The 25,789-nt window shown below is 37.4% G+C and overlaps 1 protein-coding gene across 4 annotated transcripts; it reads right to left on the reverse strand.

Annotated features, from left to right (window-relative positions):
- Nucleotides 1-806: 806 nt before the first annotated feature.
- LOC115224364 (probable ethanolamine kinase) lies at nucleotides 807-24,869 on the reverse strand. 4 transcript variants are annotated; one of them, XM_029795241.2, is made up of 9 exons: nucleotides 24,311-24,867; nucleotides 15,432-15,691; nucleotides 10,343-10,510; nucleotides 8,052-8,194; nucleotides 4,420-4,503; nucleotides 4,087-4,259; nucleotides 3,031-3,104; nucleotides 2,614-2,714; nucleotides 807-848 (listed from the first exon to the last, which is right to left on the reverse strand). In XM_029795241.2, exons 1-8 carry the CDS (start codon nucleotides 24,425-24,427, stop codon nucleotides 2,630-2,632), a joined length of 1,104 nt encoding a protein of 367 aa, XP_029651101.1. In that variant the 5' UTR covers nucleotides 24,428-24,867; the 3' UTR covers nucleotides 807-848; nucleotides 2,614-2,629. The 4 variants fall into 4 exon arrangements, 2 of the variants coding, with proteins under 2 accessions (XP_029651101.1, XP_036369158.1); XM_036513265.1 differs by having other exon boundaries at nucleotides 813-1,381; nucleotides 24,311-24,866; XR_005003798.1 differs by lacking the exon at nucleotides 3,031-3,104 and having other exon boundaries at nucleotides 813-1,381; nucleotides 24,311-24,868.
- Nucleotides 24,870-25,789: the final 920 nt, after the last annotated feature.

Here is a 25,789-nt window from a genome sequence, read left to right on the forward strand (position 1 = left end):
ATATTGCTAGTCAGTTGGTTAGATATCTAACCAACTAACTAAATGATTGTTTAATTTGCTAAACAACGGATCAAGTTTGTCAAAGTCCTTTTGTTGCTGTTTGTGACCTCATCAACGACATTCCTTCTCTCTTCAATGTTTGCCTTGAGTTTGTTTATTATCATCAGCATAATGTTTCTCCCAAGACACAAGATTTCTTTCAAGGCACGAATTCACATCAAGAAGCTTGAAAACCAAATACAAAAATGAAATTACAATAAAAGAACTTTTACAGTTATAAAAAGTTAGAAAAATATTTATTTGCTAAATACAGTTTTGTTTTTATTATGTTTACAATGGACCATCTGTTTTTTTCAAAGCAATGGTTACAACTGTTTGTAAAGGTTAAAAAACAACATTCCAGTATATTTACAGATCGTTTGAAACAGTTTAATAGTTTTATAAGTCATACGTGTACAGAATGGTAGGGTTGACTTTTTTTTAAAAGCATTTATAAACCAATTTCACTGCAATTTATTCTCTTTTCATAAAATTCCTTTAAGATTAAAAAAAAATCCATCTGTTGATTTATTGATTTATATCTGACGTAAGCCAGGATATAAATCTAAGCACTTGAGACATTGGACTTGAAGAAGTACAACTGGATTAAGGACTATTTAAATGACTGTAAAAAGCTTTCAAAACATGGCAAGGTATACACACACACACACACAGAGACAAACACACACACACACACACACACAAACACACACACAAACATACACACACACACACACAAACACACACACACACACAAAAACATACACACACACACACACACACACGTAAGAAACAGTTCTCCAAGTAATCTGAAAGAAAAAAAAAGTAACGTGTGTAGAATGATTTTAAACATGTTATTTAAAAATGCATATTATATTTTATAAGAAATCTTTAATCATCAATAAATATATTATTTAGGATTATATAATTAATCTTTATCATGTGACTTGAGGTTGAGTAGCTCCCTGGATAGGTTGTCAACCTCTAGTAGCAAGTAGCTCCCCCTGAAGCAGGAATTAAAACTCAGCACTATAAACGTATAGAAAGATCAGGTGGAACGACCAAGACACCAACGATGAAGTTGTGGCTTGCATGCAAGCACCCAGTCTTGTCATCCTACTGCAATAACAACACCTCTGTTGGTTGGGTCATGAATGCCACCACATGCCAGGTGGGATGATACTAAAACACTTGTAATAAGATGAGCTGGCTTCTGTAAGAGGCTGCAAGTATGATTCCCATCTTTGTTTACAAAGACGTTTGAGTAAGATGAAGTTCGTTTATATGAATGCTGAAAGGTGAGACGACATTGTTGGTGATCAGCCCCTGCTGGAGTCTGGAACTAGACAAAAGTTGAAAAAGATGAGAGGTGAAACTGAGGATCACTGTGGAGGAACAGCAGGGCAAAACTAGTGGACAGGGCCTTCAAGTGTACTTATAACAGGTGAGGCTGCCACTCGACCCAACTTGCAGCCTCTTTCACTAACAGGTGCCTGCTACTGCTGCTGCCAACAATCAGAAGAAAATAAAATACAACACTCTGTGATCTTATAAGAGAAACACTGGCAACTTCCCGAACTGATATTATGAAATAATCAAGTCATTTCATTTACTTCACTTTATCTTACCTTTTATTTCAGGCTAACGAGACTGACTTTTCAAAGCGACTGAAACTGGTGGCTGTGTACATAGTTGAAAATGTACTTCCTTACTTTTGTCTATGATAAAATTCTCAAAGCATTTTCTTTTTCACATTTTCTCAATAGATGTATGCATTGGCGTTAGGAAGGGCATCCAGCTGTAGAAACTTTGCCAGATCAGATTGAGCCTGGTGCAGCCATCTGGCTCACCAGTCCTCTGTCAAACAGTCCAACACATGCCAGCATGGAAAGCGGATGTTAAACGACGATGATGATGATATGAAATATATGTCCCCATTATATAGCTTTAAATTGATAGCTGGAGATTGGCTGACAAAGGTCTTACTGAGTGACGCTAAGACACCCGCAGCCTTCTTGACAATCTTAGAGATGTGGTTCGTCCAACCCAGATTGCAGTTCACAATACTACCCAGGTCACATTCACTAGGAGACTTCATAAGATTGGTGTTGTTGAGGGAGTATGTAAAAGCTGGGTTTTGCCTCCCAAAGTGCCTGGGGATGCACTTGTCGTCCACAGCCAGCCTGAGTTGCCAGTCAGTAATCCATTGCTGCACTGTGTCCAGGTCTGATTGCAGGAAAGGTCTATAGTGTACAGAAGCTGTTATCTTTATTTCAAGGTACAACTTGGTGTCATCTGCGTATTTCAACACTGTCACATTATTTTCCATGTTGTCACTAATATATGCAACAAACAACAGGATCCCATCTCATAGGGTGAAGAATGCTGCCCTAGAACCTATGGTGTTGACGATGTAATTTTTTTAAAAAGTGGAGGGCATGATTATAGACTCAGTCAAATATTTTATATCGATTTATCCCTATAAAGGGCCAACTCTGAACCTCTGGCAGTCATACAGTCCTTCAGCTCATCCCAATGACGGCTTTCATTAGATAAGTTGTAAGAGTTACCTACCTTAGTCAATGTTTCGCTAAGAGGGATTGTTCGAATTAGGCAGCTGTACGTAGAGGAAGTGCTTACAGCGAAGATATTCATTGAGGCGGAGAATACCATAACTGAAACAAACAAAATACATTAGTATACCATTAGTATGTTCAGTGTCATTAGTTATCATTAATTGTATGACTAATCAATATTACTAATTAGTTAAAACCAAGGCAACAGATGGAGTGTTCTGCCACAAATACACTCCGAAATACTTGCAGCATAAAATGAATTTACAGCTGAAGGGTTGTTAATCTACGAAGCTATTTTGTATCTCTGAAGTTTCAACAACAAGGAACAAATGTTCAGATTTGGGTTGGATTTTAGGGTGGTGCAATTAAAAACAAGTTTGTAAATAATTGGTTGAGTGAACCAGGTGATACCGACCTGAGGAAATCGAATTCTATGACAGAATTATATGCTTGGATTAGAGACCAAATACCCCAGAAGAAATGGGAGGCCTGCAAAATAAATAGAAAAAATGAATACACACATACATATGTGTGTGTGTGTGTGTGTATACACACACATACATACATACATATATATACACACATATATATCACACACACATACACACTGAAAAAGAAAGAACCAGAGGAAGAGGAGAAGGAGTAGTTTGGGAAGAATTATATAAATGAGAAATTAGTTTTATTAAAATTTAAGGTAATAAATATTTTTTTGTTCCTAAAATTCATCGTTTTTGCTTCAACCCCAGAAAATTTGATAAAAGTTGAATTGTAATTTTTGTATGTCTGTCATTATAAACCCATTGTAATAAAAGTATATTTCCAAAGCTACCCATCATGTGATTAGCGACACCACAGTGTGTGTGTGTGTGTGTTGTGTGTGTGTGTGTAATTACTTTTACTCAGCATAAAATTACCAAAGTGAATCAAAGGCAAAAAGCTTATCACCCATGAACAGACATGTATAAATTACAAAAACTGTACAACACCCATGACTTTAGGCTACATTTCTTCATGCTTAGAATTGTTGAAACATAAGGTACCTGTGTTGGTTATTAGCTGTCCAGACACTGCATCCTTCAAAAATTCCAAACTTCTTCAAATTCACTGACACTACCCTTTTCTATCCATGACCCTTTTAACGTTCAGTTTTCTGTCTTCTATTTTATTCTGGGTGCTGCTCTTGTACTTCCTGCATTCATTATTCTCTTCCTTTACTGGACTTACACGTCTGCTTTCTGTCCCCTCTGTTCCCCTTTTTCTGGTGAGTTGTTGTACACCTGAGCACTGTTTACAATAAGTTCCTCATAATCATAATCAATATCTCAGACAAAAAAACCCTTTTTGGATTTGGGACCCATACCAGTAAAACATATAATCCAGCATAGCCTTATGGCCTTAATCTGGCTTCTTCACATTTGTCACTCACGCAGGATTTGATGAGATTAAGTCAGAAATAATGACGGATACTTACTGCAAAAAATTTGCTAACCCAGATATACATGTGTCTAACTTCTTCATCAGTGACAGCATGAGTTTTAGAACCTTGTGGAGAGGCCATTTTCTTGTAAAGTTCTAGATAGTTCTTTATCCATTTCAGTTGATATGCTTCATTGGGACAACGAGAGAAGTCAGCTTCATCAACTCCTACAAAATACAAGATGTTAATACTGATGATGCTGATGTAAAGAATAATGACAATATATGTTGATGACAGAACGTTAATTAAAATATACGTTGATGAGCATTAATTACAATATATGTTGATGAACGTTAATTACAATATATGTTGATGAGTGTTAATTACCAGCATATTCACAGAAATGGTTGGCAATGTCATAGGCAATGTAGTTCTCATAGGTATATTCAAAATCTATGAAGGAAATTGAATCTGAAAAATTAAAAGAAAATATAATGTAAGAATAACAACCAGAGACAGCTAATGAATAGGAACATCTCGTTAAGCAAAATCTGTATAATAAACACAGCTGTATAACTCTGTGTGTTTGTGTGTGTGTGTGTGTAGCGATTTATGTCTGTCATCATCATCATCATCATTTAACGTCCACTTTCCATGGGTTGGATTGTTTCACTGAAAACCAGTAAGCTGGAGGGCTGCACAAGGTTCCAGTCTGGCATGCCTTTCCTAATGCCAACCACTTTGAGAGTATAATGGGTGCATTTATGTGCCACCGGTGCCATTTGCATGACACCAGTACCGGCCATGACCACAACTACGATTTCAGTCTCCTCAGCACAGAATGGCACCAAGGGTCTCCCTTTCACTCGTCATCCCCTCCGTAAGGACCAACATTTGAAAAGTGGAGGCACATGGCCTAGTGGTTAGAGCAGCGGACTCGCGGTCGAGGGATCACAGGTTCGAATCTCAGACTGGGCGATGTGTGTGTTTATGAGCGAAACACCTAAGCTCCACGCAGCTCCGGCAGAAGGTAATGGCGAACTTCTGCTGATTCTTTCTCTCACTCTTTCCTCCTGCATCTTGCAGCTCACCTGCGACGGACCGGCGTCCCGTCCAGGTGGGGAACCTATACGTCAAGAAACCGGCCCTTATGAGCCAGTCGTGGCTCGAGAAGGAACAAACAATAACAACATTTGAAAGATCATGTGACCGGCAACGGCCAAAACTGTGATTTCACTCGACAAGTCTCCTCAAACACAGCATGGCACCAAAGGTCTTGGACTGTACTCTTACCAATATATGAGTATGTCTATAAAAGAGGATCTCTCAGGGTAAATACCACAGGAATATGGCATTCTAATAATACATCCATTTCAAGTAGGACAAGAAGATTGCCATATATATATATATATATATATATATTCTGTTGTGTCTGGGGAGAGTCATTCTCTTTTAGTGCCTTATAATATAACACACTCACTGGTAAAATTTCCACTTATTTCTTATTTTTATTTTCTAAAATTTTCGTTTTGTCTTGCAACCTTTTCAATAGTCTTGGAAAAATATCTGGGAAAAGGTGTGGCTGTGTAGTTAAGGAGCTTGCTTCCTAACCCCGTGGTTGAATCCCAGTGCATGGGACCTTGGGCAAGTGTTTTCTGCCATCGCCTCCAGTCAATAGGTCAATCAATGCCTTCTGATTGAATTTGGTGCACAGAAACTGAAAAACAGCCCATTGTGTGTGTGTGTGTGTGCACACATGTGTATACATATGTATGTACATAGATATACATATATACATACACATACATACAAACATATACACACACACACAAACTCATATATATATATATATATATATATATATATATATATATATATATATAAAATGAGGAAGTAATTTATTGAACCATGTGGCATCCACAGCACTATATTTATTTAACCATGTGGTATCCACAGTATTATGGCCATTTCACAATGTTCTCTCTGTTCTTGACGTATGGTTCTCAGAATCCGCATCTGATACAGCTGATATATATATATATATTTAAAAAAGGAGATGTGGAACACGAGTTGTGATATATAAAAAAGGAAATGAAGAAAATGCTGACAAAATAATTTAAATAATTTAATTAGGTGAAAGTTCTTTTTACCGGTTGCGCATTTGTTATGCTTATCAAAAGTTTTTCCTCTTATCAGATAAGAGGAAAAAACTTTTGATAAGCATAACAAATGCGCAACCGGTAAAAAGAACTTTCACCTAATTAAATTATTTAAATTATTTTGTCAGCATTTTCTTCATTTCCTTTTATATATATATATATATATATTATATATATATATATATATACACACCTATAAAAATGTTGTCAACTGTTTTGCAATTCTAGGTGCCCTTAGACCCACTACCAGTCTCTATGCATACAAACAGTAGAACCTCAGCTTTCAAGCAACTCTGATTACAAATAAATCGTGCTTTATCTCCCATCTTTCTCGTATTCATTTAATACAGTGGTACCTCGGTTTATGAACACCTCTGATCACGAATAAATTGTGCTTTATATATATATATATATATATATATACACACACATATATATATATATATATATATATATATATATATACATATATACCCATATCTATCTATATATATATCTATAATATAAATTGGACATGGGTGATCGTTGTATTCTTTCTTGTCTTGAGGGTCACAGTGAAAAGGCTGCGTGGATTCGCATGAAAAATGGCACCATGTGGAGACGGGTGCATAGATTGGGATGTGGTTTGTATTTTTTCCTAGCCACCCCCCACCCCCATAGTTACAGAGAAAATCGATTAAAACTTTTTCTAATGGAATTCCCTTGTTTGTTCCAGCATTAAAACAACCAGTTGCTCACACAGCCTGCATATACCTATTTCTTTATTACCCACAAGGGGCTAAACACAGAGGGGACAAACAAGGACAGACATAGGTATTAAGTTGATTACATCGACCCCAGTGCGTAACTGGTACTTAATTTATCGACCCCGAAAGGATGAAAGGCAAAGTCGACCTCGGCGGAATTTGAACTCACAACGTAACGCAGACGAAATACGGCTACGCATTTCGCCCGGCGTGCTAACGTTTCTGCCAGCTCCCCGCCTTGCATATACCATTTCGCTAGCAACAAGGGGAGGACAGGATGACAGTCAGCCAAAACTTTTCTATGCTGTCTCTCTTCTTTCACCTCTTTGTGGTGTTAATAATCTTAATCTTTACTTACAGTTTCTCATTCAAACTACATAATAGGCAGAATTGTCGGATTAAGACTAGGGTGTTTTGAGGGAGATTTGGCTGCTATTTCTACCAGGTATAGCTACTGTGTAGAGGTTTGAACTTAATTTTCATTCACATATTTGCATTTCAAAAATTTAACATAATCTTTTCCATAAATCAATTATTGTAACTCTATCTCACCCTCTTTCTCTCTCACATACACACACACAAGCAGGCACGCACACATGCACACACACACCACACACACACACACACACACAAAAACACACACACACACACACACAAACATCCATTTCGTATATTTTCTTTCTATTTCTACTCAGCAAATAAAATTTTTTACAGATACAACTGCTTACAAAAATATGTATTAATGTACAATTTCTTTTTATGTTCATAATTAAATCAATGATTAGACAGAGGTCCAAGAGAATAGCTCGCTGAAACAGTCTACATACAAATACGCCAATCATCACAACCACAACATCCAAATAGACCGGGTGAAACCGGGTTTAGCAGCTAGTATATATATATATATAAAGCACAATTTATTTGCGATCGGAGTTGTTTGAAAACAAAGGTACTACTGTATTTTTCTCTTTGGATACAACCAACCAACAATGTTATCCAGTATTTAGTTTCTGAGCTGATTTTCTCAAATCTAATGATTCATTAACACATATCAAACCACATCATAAACATAAAAACTAATTGCTTAATTAATTATGTCGGTGGCTGTACAAACCTGTTTTGGCATTGTAGATGATGTTGTTTAAGAGCAGATCATTATGGCAGATGGCTACGGGCACATCGCAATTCTCAAATACCTTGCAGAGGTCATTGAACTCATCCCACAGGTTTATTTTATCCAAAATCTCAGATGTGTACCTAAAAAAGGAGAATGCATAATATATGGTTTTATATAATTCATGGTAATCCCCCAAAAGCTTCCCTAGTTACAAACCACGTAGTAAACCGTTGAAAGGCTTGCTCTTCAGATCAACAGAATATCACAGTTACATCGATTTTTCAACCCTAGAAAACACACATCTGCATTTGTTATATATCTACATTGGTTTGTAAAATATACAATAGTACTGTAAGAAATATGAACGCACGTGGTCGCATTGTGTAGGGAATACGATCGCACGTGGTCATATTCTTAATGAATTATTACAAGCCATAAATACATGCAGTAACAATAGAACATAAGTGAATTGACGACAAGTCTTGCTGTTGAGATGGCTGTAACCTCAAACAAGATCATTTCTTGCCTTGCCTTTCAACAGTGACGATATTAGAAATCACTATAGTCATATTTCAAAATGGCTGAAACTGCCATGCTACAGTACTATGCAATTTATAGCATAAACACTAATAATTTATTACCCACTATAATAAATTACTTTTGCTTGATGTTGGCTGCAGAATGGCCATCATTTTATGGATATCAACTGGGGAAATAAATATATTCACCTCATACCTCCTCACTTTCTGTCTATGTATGTATATATGTGTGTGTGTGTGTGTGCGTATAAATATATATATATATATATTATATATATATATATACAGATCGCCATGTTGATTTGCTAGCTTCTGCAAGCATTTTTTTTCTCTCCTTGTTTCTTTTCTGTGTATCTTTCTGTCGAAGAGCGTAGGCTCGAAACGTAAAAGACTTGTTTTATTTATATTCTTGAGCGCCATACTAATACAATTGTTTGTTTGTATTCCACCTGCCTTCGTCTTTTGTTTATTTTCATAAAGCTTCCCGTTATATATATATACACATACATACATACCTATACACACACACATGTACATAATTCTTATACAAGAATGTTGTTGACAGTGACTTTGAAGCTTCAACTAGCTCAGCCATCATTGGACTGTGATGCCTTAGAGTTAGTCTTGCCTTTATATTGTCTCTGTCGAGTTAAAATCCTCTTTGGGTGTGTGGGGTTGAGTGGTGTGGTAATTAGGTTTTTATGGTTGGTTGTTATGGAAAGGTGTCTTGGAAAATTTTTTAATTGGTTAAATTTGGGGTTATGTCATTGTTTGGAATTCATTAATGCATGTAGAACTTTGTAAATAAGCCTGAAGGTGTTCTGCTTTTGTTGGGTAGGCAAGAGGTGTGAGGGTAATTTTGTTGCTTTTGGTATTATTGGATTAAATCTTTTTGCTTTGACAGTTTCAAGGTCAAAGGTACAAAGTCCTGTATTTAAACCCTTAGTAATTGGGTGTCAACTTTTTTCCACAAAAGAATGTAGATCAGAGGTAAGATTGAGCTGGTCATTTCTTTACTTCTTCTTCTTCTTCTTCATCTTATTTAAGGTACTTCTTCTTTCCATTTGTTATTAGTCAAGGCATGTCTTGGCTTTGTTAGTAAAGAAACTTGCTTCTTTTGTGTTTTGATGTTCACAAAAGTATTTGAGTAAAGGCTGTATCTTTATATGTTTCTCTCAGGGTGTTCATTGTTCTACTGCTTCTAAGGGTCCCTACCAGACATTTGAGGGAGTCTAACTTCTGTACATTCCTAGTGTTTCATGTACCTACACATCTGCCAACACACAGTGACTTGTCTATTTTCCTTCTAATGGGCCCTGCTAGCAGACCACATAGTAGTCAATACAGAGGAGAGTAATGCAGAGTCCCATGCAGCTGAAATTCAGAAGATCCCGGCAATGAAATCATTTCATGACAAGTATTTAAACTCTAAAATGTCAGGAGGTATGAGAAGTGAATATATCTTTTATTTAACCAATTGTTATCCTTAGGATTACGGCCATTTCACAGCCTTCGTCCCGTAATAATAATCTCAGCGTTAATAAATTATTCTACATCTCTGCACAAATGTGTGTGCCATGCATTGTACAAATACGTTTGTATATTTACACTTAATGGAATAAAGAAGTAAGGATGAAAGTAGGGAGTGACGAAGGAGGATGAAATATGGAAGAACTTGTTAAAGGGAAGCGGGGAAATTAATACTGGATAAAAGAGCATTTCTTAAAAGAATCTTTGAAAGTACCTTACCTTTGTTGTGTCTGGCTGTCTTCAAATTTATTTGGAATAATCTGTAGCATGCTCTTCATTTTCTTGAGCAGAATTGGTTCACCTTTGAAGAACACACTGTAAGTTTGCAAATCATCAACTTCACTAGCTTTGATGCTATGTAAGCGGACCATTTCTTGTGTAATCAGACTGATTATGAGAGAAGTCGATAAGAAATAAAATATTAGATAAATGCAAAATGATTAAAATGGTGGTGTAGGAATCTGGAAATAGATAAATATGGTGCATCCATTTAATACATATTTTTCCTATACACACACGTCTGGTAAAATCAGTACATTAATTATAAGTACACACACACACACACACATAGTACAATAGACTAAGAGGTGTGGTTCAATTAGTGACATAGGGACTTTATAATTAAATAGTTGGCAGCATGAGTGTTACTTACTTCTGCCATTTTCTACCTATGGCGCATCAACCACTTTTCTCTACAATTCTCAACTCTCTGTCATTCTCTGAAGGATGGTCTTCCTCTCCAAGCACTCCAAGTTTTTGTATTGTCATTGATGCTTCTGCAATTTTGTATTTTTCTAGCTAAGGGTGTTGGCCCTATGCAAACCCATTTTTACCTCTGGGAACAGGTGGTCCATATCTGTCTGACCTCCATCCTTTTCATTTGTCCAGCATGGGGAAGGGGGCTACCAGGAGCTTGTGCTCTGTTGGCATAGCTCTCAGGGTCATCAAGGCATACAAGTCACCACATCACAATAAGGACTGAAACATGTGATGGGGCAGAACGAGTGTAAAGTTAAACAAAAATGGGTAGTGAAGCCATATTATACAAAAGGATTCAATAAGGATTTGTTATTTTACCCAGCACCAGACATAGCAACAACCTACGTACATTTTTCTGTTTGGACAGACCAACCTCCACACAAAATCACTCAGTAAATGATTCCTTAAGAAAACCATTCCTCTCCTGCATCTATGCCCATCTGTGTTTATAATTTCACTTGTAAAAGAGCATTGAAATGCTCAATAGTCCACATCTGCAATGGAAATGTGTAGAATCTATTGAATTCCACAATATGGTTTCCTGTAAGTGTTCCAGCAGATATCTCCAATCCTCCATGAAGACAAACCAAAGGTGATGCTTCTGCTACATGTCATGCTTAACACGGTTGTTGCTGATGTTTGTTTGTTTGTTTTATTGTTTCAAGAAACAGGTGAAGAGGATTCTTTGATTTTATTGAGAGAGAAAAAATGGTGAGCCGACAGAACCATTAGCATGTGGGACAAAATGCTTAGCAGCATTTCTTGATGTTTTGAGTTCAAATTCTGCTGAGGTTCATTTTGCCTTTTATCCTTTCAGGGTCGATAAAATAAAAACCAGTTGAACAAAATTTCAGGTTGTGTACCTTTAGTGGAAAGAATTAGTAATGGGAGGAGGTAGAGGGGGAAGTTCATGAAGAATGCAGTTCCTCGCAACTTGTAAGATCAATGCGAACGGAATATTTCTTCTGTAGATGGATATCTGTCATTGAAACATGGCCTGGAAAGGTGGGCTACATGTTTGAAATTCTAAAAAGGACGAGCTACTTTCAACATGTCAGTACGTAAAAATGGGCTGAGTTTCAATATGTATTCATTTAATTTCAAGATGTGTCTTGTCCAAAGGTAGTTTTAGTCTAAAATACTATATCATTAACTGAAATTTAAAGTCAGCTGTCAAGAAAAGATGTTCAACTGAAAATAGATGAAACCCTTTCGTTTCTGTCTGTTTTATTCCTCACAAACCATTGCTACTTTTTATGTCAGTTTTATTGGTGGGGGAAAAGGTGAAAATCTATGAATAATGCAATGTTTTTATAGTAATTTAAAGCTAATGTTGGAACGATGCGCGTCTATCAGTATAAACCACTGATAAAACTGTATGTGCATAAATAAGTTGAGTAGAATGACACGAGTGAATTTATGGATAAGAGAAGGCTGTTGTATGGTGCCTGACCTAATAAGGTCAGAAGGGGGACAATATGGATACAATTTTGCCTATTCAGAAGAAAGTTTCGAGATTTCCAAAAAATTAACCCAAAATTACTAAAATCAATGACCAGTAGATCAATAGCTCATCAATTCAATAAAGAAATAGCAAAGAAAAGAATTTAAACTTATTTTTGGAAAAGTCAATAAGCTTATATTATAAAAGAGAAGAAGATCGCTGTCCGTCTGTCACAATATTTGATAAAAGGAGGGAAAGAAGGAGAGGAATCAAAACATGTCACGACATATTTTTAGAAGAAAGGGAGGAGAAAATGTTGTTGTTGAGAGAAAAATACAGTGAGAGAGAGTGTATGAAATAGATAGATAGATAGATAGATAGATAGATAGATAGATAGATAGATAGATAGATAGATAGATAGATAGATAGATAGATAGATAGATAGACAGACAGACAGACAGATAGACAGATAGACAGATAGACAGATAGATAGACAGATAGTGTTATCACCATAGTAACTAAATTTTGATTAAAAATACAGGAATTCTAAGTGCAAGTCTGTCAACACAATGCAATAGCTTCAAAAAAAGACTATATGTATATGTATATATTTTTTGTTGTTGTTTTTGTGTGTGTGTGCATGTATTTCTATGTCTTTCAACATATAGACAATGCAATACAGATTTCAAAAAAAGACTTTCACTTTGAACAATTTTTTGAAGCTATGTGCAGAATCAATAAATCATTTTTACCAGCAGTGTAATGACATCAATGACCTAGTTTATATAATTTCAACACCCATGAGATTCGAAAACATTTTTTTACGTTCAGATGTACTGAAGCTTCAGTAAAACACAAAAAAAAACAGAAAAGTTTCCTCTTTATGGCACTTTTCTACTTTTTTGTGTTTTATTCTGAATTTTGACCAAAACTATTTCAGTTGCAATCATACAATTAATGGAATTTTCTATGATTTTCCTGCCAAAATATGGTCATGAATATAGAAAGGTGAAACAATCAGTGCAGAGGATGGGAGAGGTTCCTGAAAATACAGACAAACACAGTATTCTTGGTTGCTGCTTGACCTTGGGTTAAAAGGATCATTTTATCTACAATGTATTGCTCCAAGAATAGGCACAGCACATTCTTAATTCTCACCTCTTGTCACACAAATTCATAACTAATGATTGGCAACCAGTGATACAATGTTTGGTAAGTGTTGTAGTCATCATAATGTTCATGTAAAAATACTCACATCAAAAATCCAAAAAGGATTTGGTTTTAATATGGGTAAAAACATGCAGCCAAAACCATCCAAATCAAATAACCAAAATATCGAGAGAATATCAAGCCAAGGTTCAACATGGTCGTTCCATACTTGACATATTCCTGCCTTCTGTCTTCTCTTTTACTCTTTTTCAACCAGTTGTAGTGCACCTAAGCACTACAGGTAATAGACATATCACTATTGGCAGAACCGTTAGCATGCTGGGCAAAATGCTTCGTGACATCTTGTCCATTTTTATGCTCAGAGTTCAAATACCACCAAGGTCAACTATTGTGGCAAGAGTCATTGACACCCCTAGGGGATTGGAAGAACGGACTTGCCAAACTCTTATAAAGAGTAACAACAAGAGGTGGGTAGAAGTTGTCATAAGAGTCAGTGTGTTAGTTCCGCATTGAACTCACACTGAACCCGTAAGTTGCCGTTAAGGGCAGTTGTTTGAATTACTGTGTGTTGGTCCCATCGCTAGAATGTGGTAAGGGTTTGATTCCCATGCTCACAATATATCAGATGCAGCTGTGTTAATCAGCAAGAGGAGATGTCTTCTTGGGGTTAAAAAATCGCAGTGAAGTCCTTTCGACTGAAAAACAAGAGAGCTAACAAGAGTGCTTAGTACAACAAGAAACAAGAATGCTGTGCGCAAAAAATGAACCATACTGCCTAAGAGTTGGGTAACAATTACATTACAACATCTGGCAATGAATTGGCAAGGATATAAAAGTGGCTACGACATATTTGAAGCTTGTGTTGGACGTTAAAATTTTTTTTGATACAAAATCAAAGAAAAAATCATTAACATGGAAGATTTATTGGCTTGCATGATGCAGCTGCAACAACAGCAGCAACAACAATACTAACAGTTACTGGAAGAAGTCTGAAAATACTTCAGGTTCATTCTTGTCAGACGGCGTAGCAAACTCAATTGGAGAATTTATTTATAACCCAGAAGAAAGTACTACTTTTTCTTCATATTTTAGAAGATACAAAGAAATCTTCAAAGAAGAATGTAAAAATTGGAATGACGTGAAGGTGCGACTACTTTTAAGAAAGTTATCCCCTGCCGAACACGAAAAATACTATAATTATATTCTGCTGAAAACCAGGTGAAATTTGTTTCAAAGAAACAATTAATTTGTTATCAAGAATTTTCAGGGAAAGAAGTTTGCTGTTCAATACTCGTTGGCAATGTTTAAATTTAATTAAAAAAGATGATGAAGATTTTGTCACCTATGCTGGGGTCGTTAACAGAGAGAGTGAAAAATTCAAATTAAATGAATTAATCCTGGATTTGTTCAGTACAAAATAAATAAGCATATTTTAGGGGAGGTCATAGGAAGATTGGACGTAGAGATTGGGAAGGGGGGAGAGGTGGAGGAGGAGAGACGTGTGTGATGGTGGTGGTGGTGGTGAGTGTGTGTGCGTGTGTGTGTGTATTTGCTTACATTTGTGCTTATCTGGAAATGGTTGAGCCACAAGCAGTGACTGTGCTGAAATTTCTTCAGACCCCAAATTGTCTGCTGGCTTTGCACCTTCAAAGACAGGTGAAATAAGAGATTGACTTACTTGAAAAACAAGAAAAGATCAGAGACAGGAAGGGCATACAGTTGCCTCGATAAATATGTCTAACCCATTCTGGTATGGAAAAACAGACGTAAAAACGACCAAACTGCATGAGGTGACAAGGGGAGGAGGGGGAAAAGCTTGCACTTGCACACACACACACACACCAATAGAGTGGAATGGTTGACCAATTCAAGAAGTAGGTTAAGAGACACTTTAAACTGATTTCTCACTTGATAAAAAGGGGTTTTTGTTCTTACCCGCTAATTTTTGGATCACACACTTCATGTACGTTGATGGGCCGTCCCTGTTGATAACCGTAACACATACCATTGCTGAAGCAGCAGTAAACGTCTGGAGCCATACCTTTTGAATTCAGGAGGGTCATGGATAAATACTCTAATTTGCGGTCAATAAGAAGCTCGGTGTTTTTCCCATAGAGGCGAACAAGGACCATGTCACTGTGTGAATCATTTTGGTAGCAACCCACCAACTGATTGGTAATTCCTTCACTGAAAACCTGCCAACACAACAAAAAAAAAAAATTAATTAATAATAATATACTAAAAACATACAATGCAATTCATAGATTAACATCACATGTGAGAGTCTGGTTAGGGAGTTTGCTTACCAACCACATGGTTTTGGGTTCAGTCCCATTGCATGGCACCTTGGGCAAATGTCTTCTACTACAGCTACAAGATGACCAAAGCTTAGTGAGTGGATTTGGTTGATGGAAACTGAAAGAAGCCTGTTGTATATGTGTGTGCATGCATGTGTGTGTGTGTGTGTGTGTGTATGTGTGTGTGTATGTGTGTGTGTATGTGTATTTGTGTTTCTTTGTCTTGACATTGCATGATTCTTGTAAACGAGTGTCATTAATGTCCAATCTTCCACAAAAACATGTCTGGCCATGAAGAAAACATAATGTGACAGGAAGGGGCATCGAGTCACAGAAAATCTGCCTAAGTAAGCTCCATCTAACCCATGCAAGCATGGAAAAGTGGATGTTAAAACAATGATGATGAAATGTCTAGCTGACATCAATGAGCAAGACCAAGGGTGAGCACATTTTTTGGCCGTGGACTGAATTGGAAATGCTTTTATGCCAGGCCGGGGTGAATAAAAATGAACAATAAACATGCACCAGCAGTTTATTTGGTTATTTATTTTTGTACTTTTTAACTGTCACCTGTTGTAATAAAGGAATCAATACAAATTTAGTGAGTTAACAAAAAACTAATGTCATATTTAACATGGCAAAGAGTTTATGGGTCAAGATGAATGATTGCAGTGATTGTGATATCAGACAGTGTGGGTTGCCTTCGTAGACATGTCGATATTTTCTGTCACCCTCTCCTTTCTTAGAATTGATTAAGCAATGCAAATCACATCACAACAACGTAAGAGACATACCTGGCGCTTTGTTGCTCTGTTTGTTTAGGAAGGTGAATGCGTTGACTACCTTATAAACATGAGAAAGTTTTACCAAGTCAAGGAACCTCATGCTTATATATTTTTGGTTTTTGCATAAAACATTGATTTATTTATAGACATTGCAAAAATAAAACTTGTTTGAATTTGTTTCATTGTTCACCGTTTCCTCTTTATAACTCTTTTATTGGTCACTTTTCTCTCTTTTCCAGTTTTGGTCTGTGAACTGCACATATATATATGCATATATATATAGGATCTTTTCGGTTTGAACGGCAGTTTTTAACATAATTTCTAGGTAACTAAAAAATTTTAAACTTCGTATACTGGTAGAAAGTGTTTATAAAACATCTTTTTCTCTTGGCTTTATTGAGAAAATTCTATAGTTTGTAAGATATTTGTTGTTTTTTGTCTTCATTTTCTGCAATTTCAACCAATCACTGACGTCTATTGAGGTAAAAAACATTCTGTGCCGTATGAATATGTCCCTCGTTTAAGAAACAGATTGGGTTTATTTACATTTGTGAAGAAAAAAAGATAACCCTTCCCCTAACCCTAACCCTAAAAGAGATTGAAATGCAATAGATCGATTCTAGGGTCATAATTATGGGTGACAATTTCATATGACACCGCTAGAAAAAACTGCTGTTCAAACCGAAAAGATCCAATATATATAATAATGAAGTTATTGTATACAGTGTTGAGGTGCAGCACAACTGATGAGCAAAAGTAACCAAAAGTGCATGAACAGAATAATTAGAATAATGCAGAGGAAGTGAGTCATTTAAGGAAATGACAAGAAAAGAAGCGGGCGGCAGGTGTTGGCAGATTTCAAGAAGCAAGGAAGTTTTGAAGGATGTAGTGTCTTGATGGCTAACAACTAATGCAGGTAGTTTGCTCCATGCTTCAGCAACTCTGAGTATCAAAGAATGTTTCTGAAAGTCATGGGTACTGTGTTGTTTTTGTTTTTTTTTGATTTTGTAAACATGTCTATGAGTGTTAAACATACAGAATATAAAAAAAGGGTCCAAGATTGTTGTTGGAAAGATGGTGGATAAAATAGTGGGTGTCATTAAAGTTCTGCCTAAATGGCAGAGCCTTAATGTGTCTCAGCCCAGGGAAGCAAGACATTTAAAGTATAGTTGATGGTGGATCTCCATTTGGTTGCATGTTTCTGAACAATTTGCAGGAGATTTGATATGCTGAGTAAGATAGGAGTTCCAGACTCTAAATGTAAACAGACTATCACCATATACAGCTTTAAATTAAAAATCTGGAAAGCAGCTGAGTGATGCCTTTTTGACAATCTTAGAGATGTGGTTTGTCCTATGTCCAGGTCACAAGATGTCATAAGAATGGTGTTGTTGAAGGTGTATGTAAAAGTAAGGTTTTCTCCCCTAAAAAATGCTTGGTGGTGCACTTGTCTCCAGCCAGCTTGAGTTGCCAGTCAGGAATCCATTGTGTCCAGGTGTGAGGAAAGGTATACAGCATATAGGATCAGTTCTTTTTATTTCAAGGTACAGTGTAATATCATCTGTGTATTTCAACACTGTAACATTCTTCTTCAAGTTGGCCTATATGGCATTAATATACGCAACAAACAACAGGAGTCTAAGAACAGATCCCTATCGTACACCAGATCTCATCTCATAGGGTGAAGAATGCCATCCTAGAACCTATCACATTAACAATGTAATTTTAAAAAAAGTGGAGGGCATGATTATAAAGTCAGAAAGTTAAATATTTTTTGCTGATTTATCCATATAAAGTTCTAACAAACTGTCATACTTTTGGGAGTCGATAAAATAAAAGACCAGCTGGGGACTAAAGTTGATGAAATTGACTACCCTGTCCCCTAAACAATTTCAGGCGTTGCACCTGTCACAGAAAGGATCATCATCATTATTTCAAGTCCCTTTTCCATGCTGGCAAAGGTTGAATAGGTTGACATGAACCAAGTCAGTTTCCGTTCAGATTTACTGCTCCCCCACACAAGTTACGACCATATTTGGTTTGTACGTTCCATTTTTAGTAGGTTTTTTTTATCACAGGATTTCCTTCTTATTCTTAAACATTTTACAGAATGTACTCAGTGCACACACAAAGATACACACACATGCATAAATATGATTACGATGATATATATATATATATCAAAATCAAAATCATTTCGATGACTGGCATCCGTGCAAGCAGGGTGCAGAAAGCACCATACGAGTGTGATCATAGACAGAGCGGCTATTCGAGTATGATCGTTACCAGTGTCGCCTTACTGGCACTTATGCCTGTGCTAGTAGGGTGCCAAGAGCAACATCCGAGTGTGATCATTGCCAGAGCAGCCAACTGGCTTCCGTACCCGTGGCATGTAAAAGAGCACCATTCAAACATGATTGTTACCAACGTCGCTTCACTGGCACCTGTGCCGGTGGCACGTTTAAAAAAATTCGAGCAAGGTCCATTGCCAGTACTGCCTGACTGGCCGCCGTGCAGGTGGCACGTAAAAAGCACCCACTACACTCTCGGAGTGGTTGGCGTTAGGAAGGGCATCCAGCTGTAGAAACTCTGCCAGATCAAGACTGGAGCCTGGTGCAGCCATCTGGTTTGCCAGCCCTCAGTCAAAATCGTCCAACCCATGCCAGCATGGAAAGCGGACGTTAAACGATGATGATGATGATGATGAGTGTTTGTGGAACCATACACACACACACACTCACGTAATACATACATACTCCCTCGGGCGTTCAAAATCTCCCCTTCTCACCAATGAACCCACCATGCATCGGGTTGTACTGACGTTCGTGTTACCTATAGCATTAACGAGCAACCTGACAACCTGTTAATGAGCAGATGGACTGAGGAGAGTCAATGACCCTCAAAGGTGTGACAGATGCATGTGCAAATATGCAGCCAAATGCATTTAAATGCACCGAGTTGAAGGTTTGCTCTTATTTCAAGACTTTGGTGTTTGGAGTTGCCAGCATTCTTGTTTTTCTTTATTATTTTTCTTTTGTGTCCGTTTCAGTCAACTGACTGTGGCCATGCTGGAGCATCACCTTTTAGTCAAAGAAATCGACCCCTGGACTTATTCTTTGTAAGCCTGGTGCTTATGCTATCAGTCTCTTCTGCCAAACTGCTAAGTTATGGAGACGTAAACACCAACATTGGTTGTCAAACAATGGCAAGGGGACAAACACATATATACACATAATTATATATATACGGCAGGCTTCTTTCAGTTTCCATCCACCAAATCCACTCACAAGGCTTTGGTTGGCCCAAAGCAATAGAAGATACTTGCCCAAGGTGCCACGCAGCAGGACTGAACTCAGAACCATGTGGTTGGGAAGCAAGCTTCTTACCACACAGCAACGCCTGTGCCTTGATTATTTTTCTTTTATTTTTTACTTGTTATCTGCTGCTTTTCAATTTAACGGTTCCAAACAGTCATGGACAAACTGCGGCCCATGGGACTCTCCGAATCGTACACCTAACAAAAAATGACCTTTTGTTAGTAATGTGGCTTGCCTGGTGAGGATCCATATCTCATGCAGCCTATGTCCGATGCAGAAAGTAGGACAGATTTCATCTGAATGTTTGATGCACCAGTAATTTTTGTGCAGCATAATTTTTCTTTCTCTTTCCGCTGTAAGTCAATACTTGAACTTCTTGGATTCCACTGTGACATTCGGAGCATCATGACCAAAGCAATATCCACCACTACCTTCGCAGTTTCCCTACTTGCAAGGACACACATAGACAGGAGCAGTCATGGTTCACCTGTCATCCTTCGTTGTCGTACAGTCACTGCATGGCATGCGCAGACTTGTTCTTGCTAAACTAGTGTCTTGTCTTCAGTGACATGATGACCCATGACAAGGGGGACTTCATGAAGAGGGAAAGAAGAAGGGAGATACGAAAGTGGTAATACTCCACAGTGAAACAACAGCCTCTGTACAGATGAGTGATGCATGCATTTATGCAGTCATACATGCATATCTATGCATAGGAGGGGGTGGGACTGAAAAGTTCCTGGCTTTGGGTAAAAGAAAATACAGGAGGGTCAGTTAATTATGATTTTATTCAACATGTTCCTCTCTCACTTATTGCAGCAGTCCTTCAGTTTTTCTAAGTCCTGTAAAAGAACTCAGAAGGTGGGGCCTCCAACCAGGCCTTTCGCGACACCCAGGAACTTTTCAGTACACCCTCATCTAAGTATGCATACACCTATGCTTATATGTATGTATGCAAGCATGAATACAAGTGTATGCGTGTTAAGGCCTCCCAGAGAAATTTTAGACTGGTTCCTAGCCTTTTGATACCAACCGGTCTGAGGTCGCACCTACTTCCATTAAACGAACATTCTGTTTTAAAGTAATTCAAATTTAAACCTTCCCTCAAACTTCACACTAACTTATGTTCCAAACGGCAGTTTAAGAACGACAAAGGTATTTTACTAAATAAATTCTTCAACATTTTAAGAATTAATTGAAACCAGGGTAGTATATATCAACAGCTGTTGTTTAACTCCAGGTCGCTGGCAGTATATCGAATGACACGATAGCTTCACAGTTAATAATGCTACATTAAACGCGTCACCACGGACATGTGCAACCAAGCACAAAATCATTAAAAAATTCTACACACGTCGAGCCTATGAGGAAGCTTCTAGGCAGTTAATCAATTTGCTAGAAATAGCAGTCGAATGTCCTTCAAATCACACGCTCTGCTATCTGTAAGAAACGCCATTCACACGAAAAATACAATTCACGTTTAATGTAGCAGCATAAGAACAATAATTATACAATTAAGAAATAAATGAAGGCACTCATTAATATAAGTCGTTGATTACTTTTGATTTCGAGTGACTGCCTGATTATTTCTCAACATGTGACATTTAAACGTTCATTGTGAATTGGGTCGCTGGCTGCAACCACGAGATGGTGGTGAAGGCCGTCAAAGGCCTCAAATTCGCCATCAATAGCCGTAATTTGGGTTGCCTCTGAAACTTTCTGAGGACGAAACACCAGTGTTCCCTGGTGCGATGTGTAAGAGAGGGGGTGATGCAGATTTATTACTCTAACTACTTGGCGGCGAGCTGTCAGAATCGTTAGTGCGTCGGACAAAAGGCTAAGCAGCTCTTTACGTTCTGTTGTTCAAAAGCTGCTGAGGTCAGCTTTGCCTGTCATCTTCTCGGGGTTAATAAAATAAAATACCAGTAATTGTTAGGGTCAATCTAGCGAAGATTCGGATCAGGACACCGGCAAAAGTTGGATTTTGACAGGGCCGTTTCCAACAGCTAAAAATCTACCTTAAATCACACGCCTTTTCATCTGAAAATATTTTCGCTTTTATTTTATTTTATTTATTTTTACCGAAAAAGCTTCTCCCATCCTTTTTATTAAATACATATTGCAAAAAAAAAAAAATAATAATATTGGCCAAAATCAGTAGGTTATGAATTTTCAAAAATTGTTTTTCATAAGGAGCTTCCCCCATTCATTCGAGGTGAAGAAAAAAATTTGGAAAATCCTCGTCAGATCGGAAGGAATCCAACTTCTGTTGATGTCCTGATCCTCCGCCCAATTATCTTACCTACTCCGTTATTTGTTTTTGCTCATTTTATGGTAAAGTTTTCGAATATGTACAACACAGAAGGAGCCCACATAGAAAGCACACGCTGGACTCCCAGAATCTCTACAAAAACAACAAAGTATGGTGTTTGATTGTTCATAAGACGGTAATTAAATCTGTTCAATTAGCGTTGTTAATTACATGTTCACTCGTTGATTCATCAATTATTTACACACCTGTGAATCCCAAAACATCTGCGAAAATTCTTAAGTTAGCTATTTTCATAAATATATAATATACAATAAAACGCTAATTAATTCAGTTTAATTAACCATTGTAGTAATTTATGTGAGATGGTGATTTATTTTTATAAACTAAATGAATGTAGCATGTCGTTACGATGTGACCCCTTCCGTTTTGTACCCCAAAAAAGGGATACGTTATTATGTACAGATTCGACAACTTTATCCTATACTTTATTAGCGTTTTTATTTTCTTAAATTATGATCAATAAATATTTACAATCCGCCAAGAAACAAATTCTAGTTAGCTTTTTACCATCTGTTCATCTAATTAAAATTTGGTGAGGTTTATTCTGCCTATTTGCATTTCTGTTAGTTTAGAATAGAAAAGAAAACGAGAGAAAAACTTCAACATATTTGATAGAGAAAAATATACTCTTAGCGATTGTTTTTCATGGAGATGGTGTCCCTGAGTAAATTATTTTAATCTCTTAGGCTAAACGCCGCGAATGAGATTTAGTGACAATCATGCCTTTCTCTACGACAACAGTGGCAGAAGTGAAGACTTGCTGAAGCAGATTTTCAACGAGGGCGAGAAAACATCTAATAAATCGTAGGAGGTGCTAGAAATAGCAGGTCAATGACCCTCATGTAAAGGAGGGATACATTACATAGTGACATCCTAGTGTCGGGGGGGGGGGCAGAAATGGGATGATCACGGCTGGGATACGGATATAGAATACTTTTGATCAATGTTTGCAGGATATGAAGGACTGCATTATTTAAATGTCTTTTCTTTAGTAGGAAATTAAACAGTAAATTGAGGGCGATATGACTGCTATATCTAGCAGGTCGAGCGATGGACGTTTAGGTATCCTGGTCCGTTCTGAGAACCTAAATCCCTCCGACCCGAAAGAAAGACTCGGCTTAAAAAAATAATAATAAACGTATAAATTATGATATGAAAGGATTAAGGTTTTTAAACAATAATCGGATTTACGAAACAAAACGAAGCGAAAAGATAACCAGCTTTTCATGGTGGGAAACTATAAATGTGGAACCGCAGAGATCGAACCCTCACCCGGCCAATCGACCTGCTAGCAATAGCAGCTAACTCCCCCTCAAATCGCAAACACTCGATTTAGAAAAAGAAAACCGCACGGACTGTGTAGTCATAGATTTACAAGCAGGTGAGGTAGTCGAAGATTGAGCACTTGCTTTTATCAATTATCTTCCTCGACGAAGGTAGGACCCAGGGTGGGGCCTTAAATACTATAAACGAGAACCTTCTGGGAGAAGGATGTCCTGTGTCGGCGAGAAGAACATTAAAAAAGCTCCGAGTTAAGTGGAATCATGTATTGTGTTTCTGTTTACACATATTTCATTTATAGATTTATAAATCATTCACATTGGAATTTACTTTGATTATTAAAAAAAAAGAAACGACCAAAACAGGCGCATTTTCTGTTGGTTGAGATTTAATTTCTTATACTCAATGTTGGATGTTTTGTGTGTGTCAACCCTCAAAAGAAAAAATTATTTACTTGAAAATATGAAAAGATGGCGAAGGGCAGAGATGTTGCTCGTGATGAAGATGTTTAGGCATAAATTATGGTTCAGTGCTGGGTTTATTACTCGAAAATAGCAGCTCGAGTCGCTGGAAGACGAGAAAACAAGCATTATTGAGTGGGAAAGAGAGACGTGCAAGTGACATGTGCGAAATCTCCCACAAATCGATACATTCAATAAGATGGGGCCAGATATATGCACCGTGGCTAAAGATAAAAAAAAAGACCAGAACCTTCTGAGATCGTATGTCTTCTGATTAATCAGGGCTGACCCGGCTTTAAAAAACAACAACGAAATGTTACATTATTTTATCACCGACTTACTTTGAAGAATATGGAATCCTGCTGCCAGGAGGGCCGCACCAGTTTTAAAATATCGTAAATACCATCTTTGTAATCGTTTGGGTTGATTGATATCTGCACGACGGCCTGCGGCGACATTTCTGATCAAGTGCCGGAGATAACAACACCTATTTCCAAATGTGACCCAGCTTGTTCTGTGATGTGTTGTCACGATAGACGGGTTTTATGTTGCTGACGGTTTCACATTTACTCGACAAATAGACAGAAACACGGGAGGCAGTCAGAGTGATAAGACACCTCAAATTACATTGATACGCGGCATCCAACTATACTACACACATAAACACTTGATGTTAGAAACTTCGAACATCAAAACAAGTGTTTGCTTATTTTTTTAATTACAAAGCTCAGTGCAGGTTAGCACATATAAGTAATAACAAACACAATGTGACAAGAGGCACATATATATATATATATATATATATACACACATCTATATATGAGACTACGCCCGTGTCAGAGGCGTAACTAGAGGAAAAGGTAGTGTTGCAGATTTTAACTCTAGGCTGTGATGCTAACCTCCTCGTTACAGTCAAAGCATATATACATATGTGTATATGAGTGTGTTTCGGATATTGTAATAATCTTTCTAATGTAATTAAGATATGAATGGAAATTATAATAATCCTTCCTGCTATAGACAGAAGGCCTGAGATTTTGAGAAGTCTAATCGATTACATCGAACTCGTTGTTCGACCGGTTCTTATTTTAATCGACTCCAGAAAGGATGAAAGGCAAAGTCGGTCACGGAGGAATTTGAAAGAAATAGTAATAATAACCATGCACTAATGCCGTTTTATTTCATTATTTTGTGGCTGTGTAGTCAGAAGCTTGCTTCCCAACCACATGGTTCCGGGTTCAGTCCCACTGCGTAGCACCTTGGGCAAGTGTCTTCTACTATAGCCTCGGGCCGACCGAAGCTTTGTCAGTGGATTTGGTAGACGGAAACTGAAAGAAGCCTGTCGTATATACACAAACATGACAGAAGTAAATGAACACCCTTATAATCATTAAAATTTCGGTTAATATAGGGCGTTAACCGAAATTTCTTTAAATCTGAAATTATACATTCAGATTATGTATTAATTGTTATAATGTGAATATTTAATATTCAGTAGACAGGCCCCTTTGCATTTTTGAATGCAACGACCCTATTAGGCTTGTTACTGAGGAATTTCTTGCGTGGCACCTTGAGCAAGTGTTTTCTTCTATAGCCTCGGGCTGACCAAAGCCTTATTAGTGGATTTGGTAGATGGAAACTGAAAGAAGCCTGTTGTGAATGTATGTGTATATACATATATATATGTTTGTGTGTCTGTGTTTGTCCTCCCGGCATCACTTGACAACCGATGCTGGTGTGTTTATGTCCCTGCAACTTTGCAGTTCAGCAACAGAGACTGATAGAATAAGTATTAGGCTTACAAAGACTAAGTCCTGGGG

Source organism: Octopus sinensis, linkage group LG25 (assembly GCF_006345805.1).
Source record: "Octopus sinensis linkage group LG25, ASM634580v1, whole genome shotgun sequence".
Classification (NCBI taxonomy): Eukaryota; Metazoa; Mollusca; class Cephalopoda; order Octopoda; family Octopodidae; genus Octopus; species Octopus sinensis.

Bases quoted from the DNA above. Each gene is read 5' to 3' on its own strand.
- LOC115224364 (XM_029795241.2), bottom strand. From the start codon at position 24,427: ATGTCGCCGCAGGCCGTCGTGCAGATATCAATCAACCCAAACGATTAC. The intron at 15,692-24,310 runs GTAAGTCGGTGA...TTGTGTTGGCAG, and splicing joins AGGATTCCATATTCTTCAAA to GTTTTCAGTGAAGGAATTAC. The intron at 3,105-4,086 runs GTAAGTATCCGT...TTTATTTTGCAG, and splicing joins GGGTTAGCAAATTTTTTGCA to GCCTCCCATTTCTTCTGGGG.